Source organism: Marmota monax, unplaced genomic scaffold (genome assembly GCF_021218885.2).
Source record: "Marmota monax isolate L192 unplaced genomic scaffold, Marmota_monax_Labrador192_F-V1.1 WCK01_AAM20220418_F8-fsc00230, whole genome shotgun sequence".
Taxonomy (NCBI): domain Eukaryota; kingdom Metazoa; phylum Chordata; class Mammalia; order Rodentia; family Sciuridae; genus Marmota; species Marmota monax.
Window position 1 is genome coordinate 600,638 of NW_026693365.1, and position 17,038 is coordinate 617,675.

The following is a 17,038-nucleotide window of genomic DNA, read 5'->3' on the forward strand; positions in this document are numbered from 1 at the left end:
GACGAGAGGGCAGCATATACAGTGGATGTGCTGCTCGAAGGGGTGACTTGCATCATGGGCAGATGGAGCAGGACAGTGCAGGAGTTCATCATATTGCTCAGAATGGTATACAATTTCAGACTTAGGAATTATTTCCAGAATTTTCTGTTTTAATATTTTAGACCCGAAGTTAAAACATGAGTCCTTGAAAGTTACAGGTAGATAGTGTCAGCTGAATCAAATCATGTGAAGTCTTGCTGGTGTCACATTCCACCTGATCCCTGTGACTGCGTGGCATGTGATGCTAAAGTTCCGGCTGTGGCTGGTGTGTGCCATCTGCCACGCCCTGAGCAGACGGACTCTTGTTTTTGCGCCAGGGAGTTTGTGTGCATGTTAGTATCTTTCTGAAGGCAAAGTGGCGTACTCCAGCTCAGTACCCAGGCAGCTAATACAGCTGCTGATTGAGACGTGGGCAGCCAGGCACAGTGGCGCACACCTGTCATCCCAGAGATTCAAAAGGCTGAGCTGGAGGATCACAAGTTCCAAGCCACCTGAGCAACTTAGCAAGACCCTGTGTCAAAAATAAAATGAAAAGGGCTGGGAGTGTGGCTCAGAAGTAGAGGACCCCTGCGTTCAGCCCCCAGGACCCCAAAACAAATAAAGAGATCCATACATGGGCAGTGCTTTTGAGTACACCAAGACCACAGGTCTGACTTCACCTTGCCCTGGGTGCAGGGGCATGCAGAGGACTGGGCTGGGCTCTGGTGGTGTGGGGTGCTTGGCCAGCAGCATCAGAGTTTGGTGTTGCTGTGCATCTCCAGGGCATGCGGGGTCATTGGGCCCTTAGAGCCTGGGGCAAGGGGCCACCCCTGAACCCAAGGGAAAGGTCTTCGAGCTGGGGACTGAGTCTCTTGGCATGTGATGCTGAAGCCTGGCATCTGAAGTTTGGGTTCCAGAGTCTTTGGTTTCCAGCAAGTATGCCAGCAGCATCCGGGGGACTTGGGGACGCTGATGGTGACAGACACTGGAAGAGGGAGCCAAAGGAGCACCGTGGGATCCTCAGAGGGTTGCAGAGCCTGGGACAGCATAGTCCCCAGCACCTGCTCCTGATGCTGTCCCACTGGGAAACTGCGGCCAGGTTAGGCCTTTCAAGAGTGCCTTTTAGACTTCCAGAAGTATTTATGGTGGGGTTAGAACTTTTGTTTGATGTTCTGATCAGTTATACCTGACAGCAGGACGCATGTCGATCCACTGTCCAAGGTGGAGCAGCTTTTCACTTCTCTGGTTGTACACGGAGTAGAGTCACACCACTCGTACAGTCATACATGTGCCTAGCTAGGGCAGTGACGTCCGTCTCATTCCACCATGTCCCCTCCCCTGTCCTCCCCTCCCTCCCCTTTGCGTGATCCAAAGTTCCTCCATTCTTCCCATTCTCCCCACCCCCAATTATGGGTCAGCATCCACTTATCAGAGAGAAGATTTGGCCTTTTGTTTTTGGGGATTGGCTTACTTTGCTTAACATGAGATTCTCCAACTCCATCCATTTACCTGCAAATGCCATGATTTTATCCTCTTTTAGTGCTGAGTAACATTCCATTGTGTACATATGCCACAGTGTCTTTATCCATTCATCTGTTGAAGGGCACCTAGGTTAGTTCCACAGTTTAGCTATTGTGAGTTGAGCTGCTGCAAGCATTGAGGTGACTCAATCATCGAAGTTATGCTGTTTTTAAGTCCTTTGGGATTAGAATTTTTAAAAGCATATATATTTTGGAATTTTTCATTTTTCTACAAGGAGTATTTTGGGGGCAAGGGGGAAATCAGGCTTAAAAGGTACTTTCCACACTGCCCCAGGTCTTCCTGAGCAACGGGGACTGTGTAGCAAACCCTGTGTGTGCAGAGCAGCGTCAGGCCTTCTGGGGGCCGGTTCCTCAGAAATCCGCCATTGGCCAGTGGTGGGATGTCTCTTTGGGCCTGCGGTAGCTTCTGAGGTGTGATTGGCCTCCCATTCCTCTGACCCCAGCACCGGGACTGTCTTCACCCCCAGATTGTGTGTATTACTATCTCAAAAACCCAAGTCCAGAATTGGGCCAGGGGTTCTGGGTGGTGGGAGGAGCCCGCCGACACCAGCCCTGGGTCCTGAGCCACCCAGGCAGCCCTCCAGTTGTGACGCCTGAGCCTGGCACGTCCTAGTAGGAGCCTGCTCCAAGTCTCCTTAGCCATGGTTCCGCCCTGGGATTCAGACCCCAGGGACGAGCAGGGCTTGGCTACGCCAGGTATTATCCATGTTCTCAAAGACTCAGTGGCCTCTCCGTGTCACACCTTGGAACTCTGTGTCCAGAACTCAGGGACGCTGTGCAGCTGCCATCTTCTCCCTTGAACAGGCAACTAGTGGCCGTGGTGCGGTCTGTGAGGACGTGAGTGCTCTTGCAGAGCAACTCGCCCCATGTGAGAAGCTAATTTTAAAAGAGAAGTGTGATTCCAGTGTTCTTCCTTCCTATCTGGGAAGCCTCCACCACAGAAAGCCGCTGTCCGGGCTGTGCCAGGCTCAGGTGGTGGGTGGGCTCCAGTCTCCTCCTCGCAGCGTGTGGAAGCAGACAGAAGAGTTCCTGGATGCAGCCAGACGGGGGTTGAAGGAAGCCCCCCATGCTTGCTGTAGGCCCCCCAATGTGGGTCTGGTGGCCTCCAGCACCTGTCCTTTCCTGCCACCCCTCCCGCCCTGTGCTGCATCTCTGTTAGTGTCCGGACATGGGTGGGATCTGGGAAGAGGCGGGTTCCTTAATGTTCTGGTCTCTGCAAACCCCCTCAAGATCACCTAGTGGGGTAAGGTGGCGGCCAAACAGAAATGAACCAAGCACCACACCAGGTGGGTATGGCCAGGAGTCAGGAGTGCCCTGCCTCAGCTGGGCACCACTGTGTTGGTCATGGGGTTTCTCTGGCAAACCAAAGTGATGGAATGGAAACTGTCCTGCCTTAGAAGTGAGAAGGGCACTGTCTTTCCATCATGGCCGGGTTCTCCTCAAGGACTCCCTGGGCAGCGTTGTTCAGTGTGGACAATTTGTGCCAAAATGGGCAGTTTCTCAGCAGTGCTGTCTCTCTCTCTCTTCTAGATGGACTTTCTGGCCGAGACCAGCCTGTGGAGCTGCTGAACCCTGCCCGCGTGAACCACATGCCCAGTGCGGGTAAGTCAGCACACCCTGTGCCCCAAGGCCCTGCCTTGTCAGGGCAGCGAGGTGCAGCCACTGAACTCCAGGCCCAGAGGCCCTTCTCTTGGGAGGAAATGGACATGGCTTGATGCAGCCCAGAGGGCAGAGGGAGGCCGATCTAGAGGTCATGTTCTCCCCAAGAGCTGTTGCTTCTCATGGTTAACAGCTCAGGCCCTGGTCCAGGGAGGCCCTGTGGGGGAGTTCTGAGCTGGTGTGGGGTCCAGCCTGGTGTGGTGAGGCTGCTAGGCAGCCCCAAGGCCATGGGCAGTTCTCCTATTATCTATCAGCCTCCTGTTTCTGCTGGGTAAGGGTCAGAGAGGGGTACCCCGGCACTTCTCTGTCTTCAACATAAAGCAAACGAGCCACCAGGTGTGATGACCGATTTCAGATTCCGCAGACGACATTCTGAATATCACACATGCAGCCGTGTCTCCAAGTCTGGGGAATGGAAACTCTCCCTATTCTTTCTCCATAAATCCCTCTCCCCACGTGGAGTCCCCATTGGAAACTCCGGGCGAGGGTCCCCTCCTTCCAGACCCTTGACCTTACGAGGCAGAGCCACAGGCCCTCCAGGTCTGGGTCAGTGAGCTGCTGGACCCATCCCACACATGTGCCGCGCCATGCCATCACCTGTCCTCTCCCACTGCCACACCTCCTTGGTAGCACAGCTGCTGTGCCCTCGGGGGCCCAGTGGGTCTGCCCACGGCCTCGGCTTCCTGGTGTGCCTTGGAAAGAAGTGGAAGTGGGCTTAAAGCCGGGCTGCACGTTCCCAAGCAGAGGTTTCTGTCTTTGCTCGCTGAGTCTCTGAGGTCAGCCAAGGGTCATTTTTGGCATTTCCCCAAACTCAAAGCCCTCGTGGAGTCACGGCTGTGCTCCTAGAAGACCCTGGAGCTTTCCCCTGGGGCCCGGCTCAGCCTCCCCGTTCCCACAGGACACATGGGCAGGTTTTCCACTGTGTGCAGATGCTCGGTTTCCCAGGTGTGGCTCCAGTGAGCAGCTCTGACTCCCACTGTGTCCCCACTGTGTCTCCACTGTGTCCAGCTGGGTTGTTTGTTCACACTAAGACTGAGCTCAGCCATGGTGACTCAACCTCTGCTGCCCTCCCGGTGTGGTGTGGAACTCATGAGGGATGGGCTATGGGAAGATGGGGGACATGCTTGTTTCCAAGCAGACCAGAGGAGGGCTCCACCTTGCTTGCCAGAGGCCCAGCCCCCACTGAGTGTGAGGGCGGATGGTGGACTGCAGTGTTGGCCAGAGCAGACGCCCCTTGTCAGCAGGGCTCAGGCTGCGTCTCGTATCTGAGATGGATAGCGATGCCTCTCTGCAGAGTTCTCCTAAGCTCAGTTGTGTCAGCCCGGCAGTGGCTCCTCAGTAGGTATTACCTGTCACTGTCACCTTGGCCCACATCCGAGGTCCTACGGGACATCGCCATGATGTGCTGGTTCAGGATCTGAGTGCTTTCTGAGGATTCACCTGCTGCCTGCTCTGGAGCAGCCTGCGGTTCCAGGAGCGGGAAGGTGCTGTGTGGCCAGACTCGTCCTCTGCCCACCTCCTCGCTGGCCACAGGCTTGGGCAGTCTGGGTATCCTGCCGTGGGCTTGTTTTCCACCCCGGAGGTCAGGGTGTTTGCAGCACGGTTTGAAACCAGTGTGTGTGTGGTGTGCTGGTGGGCAGAGGGAGGCTGCCCATGCACAGTGTGCACAGGCTGCACGCGGGCGGCGGCCACAGCAGTGGCTTGGGCAGAGCAGCCTTCCCGCTCCATCTTGGGCCTTTTCCTGCAGCATCAAGTGGCCTGAGAGGAATAGGGCACCTCCAGTTGTGCCAATGCCTTCAAAGCCACCTTCCGTGAGGTGGGAGCAGACGTGTCTGTGGTGCCTCTCCGTCAGTCTTGATCTGCCGGCACTCACTCCTGGCAGTGGGGTCCCTGCTGGCCGTGTTCTGCACCGGAAGGTGCCGTACCTGAAGGCTGAGAGAGGTGCCCAGCTCAGTGAGCAGTGGCCCCAGCGCCCACTGGAGCTGTCCCTGGCAGGCACACTTCCCGGCCCGCTGTCTCCTTGGCCTCTCCACCTCTCGTTGCTCTGCACAGAGGCATGCTCAAGCATTTCTGCTGATCGTGGCTCTTGTTAGACCCTCTCAGTCCTAGTGGACTCTCACTTCAGTGGACAGGCATCACCATGTCCTCTGCTTCTGTGCCACCTGAGTCTCGGCTCGGAGCCGTGCCAGGTAGCACACCCTATTCTGGGGAAGTCTGTGCCAGAGGGTTACTGGGACTGATTCTGATTTCTTCTTAACTCTTTGTATGTGAGTAAGACTTTCCTTCTTCCTGTACTTATTTTTCCCCTTTAGTTAGACATTTTGGGCTGGAATATACCTCAGTGGTGGAGAGATGCCTAGCAAGCACGAGGCCCTGAATTGGACCCCCAGCTCCACAAAGAAATGAAACCAATGTTAATGGTGACGTAGTTCTGTTATAGCAGAAAGCCCATCCCGTGCCTGCTGCTGCCCATGTCCTTCCACATCAGCATCGAGCCACCCACCTCGGGAAGAAACAGGTGCTGCAACTAGGACACGGCCTGTCCTTTCTTCTTCCAGAGGCCATCGAAGTCCTTCTCAGTCAGCGGAAGGGCAGCTGTGTGAGGGGCTGTATGCAGAGGCAGAGCCCAGCCTAGACGTGCAGGGGGTGGGGAGCTGGGGCCTGGTGTCTGCTCAAGATGCCCTGCCCAGAGTTAGCTGGAGGACACCACAAGATGAGAGGAGGTCAGCCAGAGGCTGGGCTGTGGCTGTGGCCTCTCGGTCATGAGGGCAGGTTACAGGGGGCTGAGAACTGCCCAGTTGTTCATTTCTGAGTCCTGGGAACAGACTCGCCCTCGTGGAGAGGAAAGATTGCTCCAGTGCGCACGCAGTGTCCGGCTCCACCTCCTCCTCGGGCTGAAGTGAAGGGCCGTGGCCAGGGGCCAGCTGGTCGAGCCCGCAGCCGAGGCCTGCTGAGCCAGCCCACTGCAGCTCCGTCCCCTTAGGCTGTACTGCCATGTGACTGCCAGCACGTGCACTTTGGGACAGGCTGACTTGGCCCTGGGACTGTGTGGCAAGCACCCTTGTGGACCAGAAGCCACACCTTCCTGCCCATTTACCACCTGGCCACCATTGCTCACCAGGTGTGGTGCCAGGTAATGCCCAGACTCCAGCGTCCCCTGTGTGGTTGAAGGTTCATTACCCCCAAGAACATCTGTCCAGCTGCCACCCTCCACTCTACCCTGACCACCTGCTCTCCCCGGCTCTCGAGAGTGGCCCTATGTTTCTCCCTTGCTGTCTGCTTTCCACCGATGGGACAGCAGTTTTCCTCTGACTCTCCCTTCCCTCCCATTAGACTTAGGCACTCACAAGGACAGTTCCACGTCAGGCACCTTTGTCTCTGGGACCTCAGGGGCCAGAGCAGCATCCTTTATGTGGATAAGCACAGGGTGCATTTTTCTTCTGTTTCTTCCACCTTTAGTGAAGTGTCCATTCCTGCCCTTTTACTTTGGGCTCAGTATTAGAGGGACCCAGTGAAGGGTCCTGCCTGGGGCTCATGGAAGCACTGGGAGCTAGGTGGCCTTGGGTGCTGTCCGTCTCTGATCTCCACATGGCGTCAGCAGGCCTGGGCTGCCTCCTGGGCGTCTGGGGCTGCTTGGCCTTGGCAGGTGCATGGAAGAGAGAAGCAGGTGGGCAAATACCTGTCCCGGTGCACAGAGGGGCCTGGGCTCTCCACAGCCTGTTACACTGCACTCATGCCTCCTTGTACCCTCTGGTCTGCCGGCCCTCGCCTTGTGGCTCTGCTGTATCCCTGGCACGAAGGACCCCCTTACCCTCTGCCCCACCCAGAGGCCTTTGTGATGACGTTCTGGGAGTGACTCAAACAGCTGAGGGAGGAGGACGCTACTAGTTTGCCTTGAGAGAGTGTCTTGAGGCTCCTGATGGGTAGAGCCAGTGAGGTCCAGGTGCCCAGGGTGCCCAGAGGAGGGACCCAGCAGAGGGTCCAGGGCACTCTGGAGCTCTCACCTACAGCCCCTGCATCTTACCCGAGGGCAGCAACTGGCCTAGATCAAGTGAGAATATCAGTCCTCTGGCTCCTGTCCTGTGTCCATGCTGGTGGTGACTGCTGAGCGGCTGTGAGTGGCACTCGAGCAGCTCTCTAGCCCCGCGCTGCCTCCTGCTCCCAGTACTGCCTCCGCATGTGTCTCCTCCCACTGTCCTCTCTCCGGCTCTGTCCTCTGCAAGGCAGGTCTTGCCCTGCCGGGTGAGCCTGCTGTCTGCTCCTCTGCAGGCATGATGGGCACCCAGAGGCCAGTGCTTCCAGCCCTGCTCAGCCTCAGGGCTGGGCCAAGAAGACCAGGGCTCCTCCGGCGCAGCTGAAGACCTCTGTGTAGCCCCCGCCTCCTGCCCCGTGCTCTCTCCCTCCCCAGAGAGCGGTTGCCCTGGCTTCTGCCTGATGCTTGGGGAAGGGAGGAGGGGCCCGACAACCTGCCCTTTCTGCGCTGTTTGGCCTCCTGCTTTCGGCCAGCCTCAGCCTCCCCTTGGGGTCCTGATACTGCCAGCCCTGCGGCCCTAAGCACGGAGCAGCTGAAGCCACAGAGCTCTTCTCTTCACCGCTGGCTTTCGAGCCAGTTTGCTTCTTTCTGATGAGATGGTGTCCAGGCATTGTTCCACGTTTCCCAGCTCCTCGTGCACCACGTTGTCACTGTCATGCGTCCCGTGTGTGGCATGTGCTGGTGCTGGTGGTGTTGTGTCAGTGGTGTGTGATGTGTGCTGCTGGTGTTGGTATTAGTATTAGTGGTATGCGGTGGTACTGGAGGTGTTGTGTCAGTGGTGTGTGCTGGAGGTGTTGTGTCAGTGGTGTGTGCTGGTGGCGTTGTGTCAGTGGTGTGCGCTGGTGGGGTTGTGTCAGTGGTGTGCGCTGGTGGGGTTGTGTCAGTGGTGTGCGCTGGTGGGGTTGTGTCAGTGTGTGTGCTGGTGGGGTTGTGTCAGTGGTGTGTGCTGGTGGGGTTGTGTCAGTGGTGTGTGCTGGTGGGGTTGTGTCAGTGTGTGTGCTGGTGGGGTTGTGTCAGTGGTGTGTGCTGGTGGGGTTGTGTCAGTGGTGTGTGCTGGTGGGGTTGTGTCAGTGGTGTGTGCTGGTGGGGTTGTGTCAGTGTGTGTGCTGGTGGGGTTGTGTCAGTGGTGTGTGCTGGTGGGTTTGTGTCAGTGGTGTGTGCTGGTGGGGTTGTGTCAGTGGTGTGTGCTGGTGGGGTTGTGTCAGTGTGTGTGCTGGTGGTGTTGTGTCAGTGGTGTGTGCTGGTGGGGTTGTGTCAGTGTGTGTGCTGGTGGGGTTGTGTCAGTGTGTGTGCGCTGGTGGGGTTGTGTCAGTGGTGTGCGGTGGTGGGGTTGTGTCAGTGGTGTGCGGTGGTGGGGTTGTGTCAGTGGTGTGCGGTGGTGGGGTTGTGTCAGTGTGTGTGGTGGTGGGGTTGTGTCAGTGGTGTGCGGTGGTGGGGTTGTGTCAGTGGTGTGTGCTGGTGGGGTTGTGTCAGTGTGTGTGCCTGTGCATGTAACTGCTCCCTAGAGTCCTGCCCTGGCCCTGCCTGGGCATTAAAAGCTGTGTCTGCAGCTTCCACTGAGGGATTGTTCCTGTCATCCCAGGGCTTCAGACAGATCCCCCAGAGGTGGAGGCCCTGCTGGCCAGTGACCACGTCACTCAGGGGAAGCCCCGTGAGGGGCTGATGGAATGGAGTTTACCACTGGCTTCCACTCAGGACGTCACTGCCCACTTCTTCCCCTTCACCTACTGAGCCAGGCCAGGAGACTGCAGGGACCATGGCTCGTGGCTCTTCCTCCCTGGGGAGGAGATCATTCCCTGGTTGTCCCCAGCATCCTGGTGCCCAGACCTCGTTCCTCCAGTTGACCGCATCCCTTGAGAGGGCCAGCAGATCTGCCTTTATGTTGAAGTAGAGCGAAAGCAGCCATGTGCTTCCTCCTTTCAGGAAGCTTCGTTTGAGTTAATTCTGAACAGTCAGTTTGAGATGGAGTTTAGTGTGCTTTTGGTGACAGAGTGAGTTCAGAGTGAGTGAGCTAGATGACCTCATCACAGGCACTGCTGGCTAGTGGGACCTTGTAACCCTGGACCCACTCCAAGAGATGGGCACTGACCCCTAGCCAGGGTGGAGCCCCAGACCTACCTGAAGTTCTGCCTGCTCTCCACACTGTGGGGACCAGCCTGCCCTGATCCATGGCGCTGGGTTGTGGAACCCAGACCCGACTCCATAGGGAACACTGTCCTCCCAGGGTGGTCACTCCCTGCCTCTAGGGCACTTGGTACTGTCAGAGTGAGAGGGTGTGGAATAGGGTCTCTTGGCTGGCTGAGGATGCCGTCTGTAACTTTGATATGTCCGACTGTCTTCCTCTGCCCTTGGGGTCCTCCATGAACGCCTTTTGCTGCCTGTGGACTTGGTAAGTTCTTTGAAGGGTCTGTGGCCACTGATGGCAGCTGGCTTCTGTGTCGTAGATGCAAGGCCTCGGCTGAGCGCTGGGCTCAGGCGTTGCCGTCTCCTGCTGCCGTACACTTGCAGGGCTGACAGCTTAAGGGTCAGGGGTGTCCGTTTCATCTTTTGTGGTAGGAAGCGTTTTTGTGTCTCCGAGGACATGAGGCTATTTTCCTGTAGTATCCTCTGAAAGTTGTGACTTTCCCTTTGCCTTAGTTGTGGAGATGTCACGGGTGTTTCCCTCTCCTGGCAGTGTGGACTGAATACTCTGTCTTTCCACGGTGATCTGCAAAGGACCCCCTCTACTTCAGGAGCATCTTGATTCCTGTTGAATTTGTTCCTCAGTGTAGTTTAGAATCGGCCTTTAAGGTCATGAGTACCTCCACTGGATCTCAAGGTCAGGGGGGCGGAATTGGTATCTTTTCAACAGGTCCGCTGGTCCTGTGTGTGGGCGCTGCCCATCTAGTCAGGTTATTAGTCAGGTCATGTAGAACGTCCTTGAGCCATGCTTGGGGACTCTCATCCACAGTCTGCCCGTGTGTTCTCCGTGTCAGGGACTCTCTTCTTGCCATGTGCAGAAGTGCTGCGGGTGTTCTCTGTTGCTCTTAAAGCCTGGCCCTGGAGCATCTTGTGACTTCTGTCTTCAGCCTTGGCAGCTTCGCAGCACCCCCCACCATCGAGGTGAGACAGGAGTGTTGCCCGGGTGCGGTGGTCCGCCATCCCAGGGGCACACCAGCTGAAGCTCGGCTCCTTCGAGGTTCACAGTAAAGCAGCATCTGCTGTGGCTTTGTAGAGATGCTTGCTCGGTCAAAGCACTCCTATTTTGACTCACGAGGAGCTTTCCGAGCAGCTCCTATGGGATGTCACTCACTCCTGGGATGAGGATGGTCCTGTGCAGTGCAGCGGGTTGTAGTTGTAAGTGCTTTGTGTGTCTCATCTTGGTCAGTGCCACTGGTTCTGGCCTGGCGTCCTCTGTGCACCACCCCTGGGTTAAGCCTGCTGGTGGTTTGAGAACTTGGTGGCTCTGCTCACGACGGAGGTGGTGTCCTCTTCTCATCACGTCTCCATATGGTCTGCTGCTTCTGGCTTCCGTCTGCGAGGTGCACCTGCAGGAAGATCCCACTTACCCTTCAAGGGCTGCTGAACCGTGTCTCTGAGGTCTGCAGCTTCACCACGAAACCCTCTCTGCTTGGTCTCGTGTTTCTCCGTCTGTTTGTGCTTTCTGTGTCTACAGGTGCATGCCTCCCACCAGCTGCCATCCCCTGAGGTTGGCAGTGCCCCTGTGGTGCCTTGTCTGCTGGTCCTGGGGTCCTTCACTGTGTGCATGGCACACAGGAGGTTTGCAGGCAGGGGAGGTTGAGGCCAAGGGTGGAGCAGTGGGCTGTGGGAGTCTTTTGCTGCCTGTGGACTTGGTAAGTTCTTTGAAGGGTCTAAGGGTCTCTAAGCTGAGGGTTTGTGGGGGTGGAGGGTTGTTTGAGGCAGGCTGTTCTGTCTAGAGGTTTTATCTGTGCCCCTGAGGTGAGGTGGCATGTGGCTGGGACCCCATGCCAAGGAGCTTTTCTGTCTTGGGGGGCATCTGAAAGGGCAGGCTGGCCCTGGCCACACCGGTGCTTGCCGTCTGTCTTTCCCCCCCAGATCTGAGCTCCTTTGAGCTGGCCCCCTGGCATTGCTGACCGAGGCAGCCTACCTCTGCAGCACCCACGTCTGTTTCAGGTCAAGGAGTTGAGCTTCAAGGTCACGTAGCACCTTGGATCGAGGTGGTAGGGGCAGCAACGGCTCCACTGGTCCTTCGTTTATTTTATGACCTGAAAGTGTGACCTCTCCTCGTGTTTTCCAGTTAGAGACAGCCTGGGGCTTTCCAGAGTCGGCACGTCAGCAGTGTCTTTACCCCTGGCTCCTATGCGAATTGAAGGTGACTGATGAGGAGGGTTGGGGAGAACCCTCCCTGTCAGTCTGCGTCCTGTTCTCTGTGCCAGGAGCTGCCTGCCCACTGGGAGGTCGAGTCTGTCCCTACTGCTCGTTGGGCTTTCCCTCAGGGCAGCCGAAGGCCTTGCTGCTGCAGAGCCAGCTGTCCCCCTTGGCGCTCCCCGTGCTTACCCAGACCCAGTGGGCTCTGGGTCCCGCGAGGCGGCTGGGTCTGGGGTGGGGGCGCAGCTCCTGCTCAGGTGGTGTGCGAGAGTCTGTCTCTCCTTGGCCCTGTCAGTGCTCTGGGCCTTCAGTAAGCCTCTCCAGCTGCACCTGGTAGTGCCCTTCGTGGACTAATCCCGGGCAGCCTGACGGGCAGGCCTTCTCTTGACATCTTGATCATTGGGGTGCTGTGCAGCTCTTCCTGGGGCACTTTCAAGGTAACAGGTGTCAGGAGAATGTGAGGCTGGGCGGGGGGTGGGGTGCACAGCCCCACCAGCCCAACTCTCTCCTGCCTTCCCTTGCTAGGTGCCCCCAGGACGGATGAGCCCTGTACCCGGGCATGTCCTGCTTCTGTGATGGGCTCCAAGTACACCTGCTCCTTCTCACACAAACCTGTGCCACCCCAGGAGGAGGAGCAACTGTCACCACCCTGTGCAGCATAGGCCAGCTGCCTTCTCTGAGAGCACTGGCTAGCTCTGAACTCAGGCCTGGCCCCGGAGCCCATGCCCTGCTGGCCAGTGGCCTGCCGGTCTTTTCCTGTGGATATTTGGAGAGCCCAGGGCCCTGCCTGCAGGTCCTGTCACTGGATGCAGATTGGCGCCTGAGCTCTCTTTAGCTATACCTGGAAGCATCACATGGACTGGAGACTGCAGGCCTTGCACCTAGTCATGTCCTGCCCACCCTGGCTGCCCATGCTGGCTGCAGGGCGGCCTCCTGGCAGCAGCCCCATTCTGCATGGGCCCCAGGGGATGCCTGTAGGAGGGCATGAAGCCACAGAGAGGCCTGTCTTCCTGGGAGTTGGCCTGCTCCGGGCAGCTGCCTTGGTTCAGAGCCGTCCACCACACACAAGTACCAGGTACGCCTTTCCTTGCCAGGAAGGACGGGGTGGAGGTCAGAGCTGCGTGGGTAGGACTGGCAGTTGGACTAAGACCCACACCTGGACTAATCGCAGCCCTTTTCTCTGGGCAGAGGAGTCTGGTTGGTCTCTGTGCTCCACGGAGGTGGCAGTGTTTCCCTGTCCTCATCCCTTCCTGGTCTGGGTGAGTGGTGGACCAGGCCTGGCTCTGCCTTTGGGACTGTCCCAGCCTGAACAGATATTCACTCAGGGCGGGGGCTGCTCCAGCTGAGGAGCTCTTCAGGAAAGAGAGTCATTGGCCTGCAGGCTCTCCAGCAGTGGTACTGGACAGGGCAGGCACAGCCTTTGGTCCAGAACAAAGCTCCATCTGAGCTGCCGGGAGCACCAGGAGCCAGGCAAGCCACTGGTGGGGGCTTAGCTCTGGGTTTACACCAAGTGTCCCTGTTTGCCCCCAGAGAAGCACATGATGGTTTAGAATGTCAGCCCTGGAGCAGGGGGGTGCATATCTCAGACTTTGGGGTGCCCAGATTCCTGTAGTACAGTGGGGGCCCACAGAGGAGGTGACTTGTGAGCCCTGGATTCCCTTAGGAACCTCCTGATCTGGCTGGCTGTCAAGGAGGGGATACTAGGTCCCTTTCTGGGTTTGCTGTTTGGCCGCGGGGCCTGGGCAAGGTGCTTTGCCCCCTGTACGGTGTCCCCCACTGTGGAACGCAGCACACGTGTGTCTGAATCCCCTGTGGGGACCTTGCCTGTGCTGCATACAACAGTGTGAGCTGAAGACCTCTCTGGGCACAGGTGGTGAGCCAGGAGGCTGGAGGGAGGGGCCGCCTTTCCTGGCACAGGTGCTCTGTCCTGGGCCCCTCCTAGATTCTGGAGGCAGAAGGCAGAAGCAGGGGGCCGTGCCTGGGTGTGTGTGCTCACCTTTGGCTTCCCTACTCTGCACGGGAGACCCAGCTCCAAAGTCAGGATCAGCATGGGCAGGTGCCCTCACTCCTGGCCATGGACACTCCCTTGAACACCTTCCTGCATCTTGTTTGTATTAATTTTTTACTTTTGATTTCACTTGAAACAAAACAATAAAATCAAAGCAGCCTTTTCCTGTACTATGTTTTTTTTTCCAAGTGTGTTTTCTATTTTAGTTTGTTGTTGACATAAGCTGTTTCTTGGGTATTGCTTATATCCATTTGTATGAGGCAAAGAGAGGTGACATATTACGAAATTCACCTGTTTGAAGCTACAATAGGAGCACTTTTGTTTTTTGCATTCCTACAGAATATTTTAAGTCTTTAGGTTAAAAAGTATTCCTGACTTCTCTGTGTCATCCGCGCGCGTGTACACACACACACACACACACACACACGAGGTTAAATAGGATAATTGTAATTCAGTTAAGATCTCCTTTGGGGAAGATAATATTGCATATAAGTTAGAATTTGAATGGAGCTTGGATATGCTTGTTCAGTCCTTTTGAGTGATAGTTTTAATAAGCCACGTCCTGGGAAGTTCCAAGGCAAGATGGCAGACTGAGCACATGCATCTCATTTCACTCATTCTGAAAATTCATTGAAACTCCAGTACAATGTCCATGTCCTAAGTTCCAGCCCAGTCACTAGGCTCACCCAACACCCTGGTTCTGGTCTCCAAATACTCTTTCTCCCTGGAGAGAAATGTATAAGAGTTTCCAGGACATCTTGTCACAGAAGAGTCTGGGGTCTGCTTTCCGAGACCCTTAGCAGGTGTTAGAAGGACCAGGAGCCAACCCAGGGGCTCCCTCTGACCAAGGACAGGACCATGTGAGCATTGTAAGAACCATGGTTATTGCCCCACTAGGCGCTGAGGGCATGTGAGCCGGGGCAACAGCAGATGACAGAAATGAGCTCCCAGGAGCCATCGACCTCCAGATGTGGCCATCCAATTTGTCAGTTAAAAATAGAGCAGACGGGCTGGGGTTGTGGCTCAGTGGTAGAGCACTTGCCTGGCATGTGGGAAGCACGGGGTTCGATTCTCAGCACCACATACATATAAATAGAGATCCATTGACAACTAAAAATAAATTAAAAAAATAGAGCACAAGTCCTGCAGAACTCTAGGAGGCGAGGATGCACATTTGAGGAGCTACGTGTGAGTCAGCGTGAGACAGAGGGAAGGGAGCCTGCACGGGACGCAGCTGCAGGCTGCTCTGGGAGACCTGAACTGGGTTGGAAGTCCAGGAGGCAGAGCAGAGCAGGGGTGGCGTCCCTGGACCAGTACCCCAGGGAGTCAGCGCAGCAGGGTGGCTTCCCGTTTACAGTGACAGCACTGGGAACAGGAAGACACGGAGCTTCGCCTTTGCAGTTCCCGAGGAGGATGGTCTTCAAGCTGGAATACTGTGAGGCCAGAACAGTGGTGCCCGCGGGCAGCCTGAGCGTGTCTCAGACGTGGACAGGAGTCATGGATCTCCTTTCCCAAGATCCAGTCGGGCCTGAGTTCCTGAAGAGGGGGAGCACAAGCCGAGGTCCAGGAGCAGCTGGAAGGAGATGGGAGAGTCTGGCTCCCAAGGGAGGAGGAAGCAGATCAAGGGTAGTGGTTGTGCAGGGGACAGGGCGGACTGGCTAGGCGGGAGCAGTTCAGCCTCCAGTGCAGTGTGACCAGGGCCAGCTTGCTGCTGCTGACTTCACCCCAGGACACAGTGGCCAGGAAAGCCTGCTTGGACCTTCCTGTGCACCTGGCCTGCCTTGGCCCCATTGTCCCAGTCTCACCCTGCCCTGCTGTGCTGCTCAGCCACCTGAGGACACTCACTCCTCCCCAGGGCCTTCTGCCTGGCTGCTCCCGAGTGCCACGGGTGGCCACGGGTGGCCACGGCGTGGCACAGCTTGCTCCCAGACCCTGTCCTTGGGCATTCTGTCTGTTCCACAGATGCTAGAGCCAGGGTGGCCTTGGCTTCCTGGGACCACTCATGACACCATCCCAGAGCGGATGGCAGGCTCTGACTTGTCCCTCCCGCCCTGGGAGCATGGTGGCCTGTCCTCGCCCCACGTCTGCTAGAAGCCCGCAGTCCTCCCCCACCAAGAGTGTGCTTGGAGAGCTGTAGGTGCAGGGGTGGCAACCTGGAGAGGAGCCAGAGGAAGCCCCCGAGAGCCAGCGCCCTTCCCAGGGTGGGGGGCGGCAGACCCCAGCTCCGTCCCACGATGAGTCCTCCGGAGCCATGTTTGGTTACTTCCTCATGGGCTCGCCGTGCGGGCTAAGGCTCGTTCTGCAGGGCCAGCACCCCGCCCCAGCCGCCCCGCAGGAGGAGAGCGTGCTTACGTGGCTGAAAGCTGGGCTTCCCCTCACTGTGACCCCGACTCTGGAGTGCTCTCTGGAGAACACAGCGGCTTTCACTGTCTGCGTGACGCCATGCAGTGTGTCCGGAGAAGAGGAGCTGACTCGTGTCACGGAAAATGAGCGTCCTTCTTTGTGACAGTGCCTTTGGGAAGGAAAGGCAGACTGACAGGCCTTCCTGTTGTGCCAGGGGCTCCCTCCAGGCTGACTGCGTCTCTCCTGGGGCTCTGAATGCCGGCTTTGTGCCCTCCCGACGTCAGGAGCCTCTGGTGCTGCGCGCTCCTCGAGGCGGGCGTGGGGCAGCGCTTTGTGTCGCCGTGGAATATTCATGAGAATACAGGCTTTTCTGTGTGGATGCCGAGGCTGTGGGAGAAACTCTCATTGTCTGCTCAGGGCACTCTGGGGCAGAGGACCAGCAGGCCTCCTTGGGGAACTCGAGGCATTTCCAGGGTTTTTGATACAGAAATAGCACGAGTCACGTTTGACGTAGCCCCAGTGCCGCACAAGTGGGTGGGGATTGCGGTTCCCGGCTCTGCAGCTGGCTCCCCGGCAAGGCCTGGCACAGCTTGGCTGCAGCCCCACCACCTGGCCTCCTGATGCTGGCACTGGGAGGGGAGGCGGGGTTGCCCAGCAGCCTGTGGGTGGGTCTCCTTGTCTGCAAGATTTGAGTCCTTGTTTTTGTGTCCATCTGTCGAGGCAGCTTTGTTTGTGGACACGAGGCAGCAGTGGTGGCTAGGGGACGGGGGTGCTGACGCATGTCATCTGATTTCTCTGCTCCACTTCTAACTGGCTGAGGCTGGTGTTTGGGGTGGTACCTCAAGACAGTGAACCAAGGCTAAGTGCCATCCTGTTCCAACATGTGGTGAAAAAGGAGGAGCCACCAAGAGGCTGCTCCGAGCCCCCTGGGCCCTCTGCAGGCGATGCTGCTCCCACTCGGGGCTTTCAGAAGCAGCCTGGTCCGGCTCCCCGGGCAGAGCAGGGCTGTCTGCAGCCTCCTGCAGCCCAGTGGCTCTCAGCTGGGACCTGCACTCACTCTCTGGTGTCGGACCAGCATGTGCCGTGGCAGTGCCCCACCACTGGTTC

At 57.2% G+C, this 17,038-nt stretch overlaps 1 protein-coding gene across 9 annotated transcripts in view; it reads left to right on the top strand.

Moving 5' to 3' along the window:
• Nucleotides 1-17,038, top strand: part of Hdac4 (histone deacetylase 4) — a 270,631-nt gene that overhangs the window by 125,210 nt on the left and 128,383 nt on the right. For all 9 annotated transcript variants that reach the window (XM_058583297.1, XM_046456906.2, XM_058583294.1 and 6 more), the window contains one exon: nucleotides 3,090-3,161. In XM_058583297.1, the coding sequence (XP_058439280.1) occupies nucleotides 3,149-3,161 (13 nt within the window). In that variant the 5' untranslated portion in view covers nucleotides 3,090-3,148. The remainder of the gene's footprint in view (nucleotides 1-3,089; nucleotides 3,162-17,038) is intronic.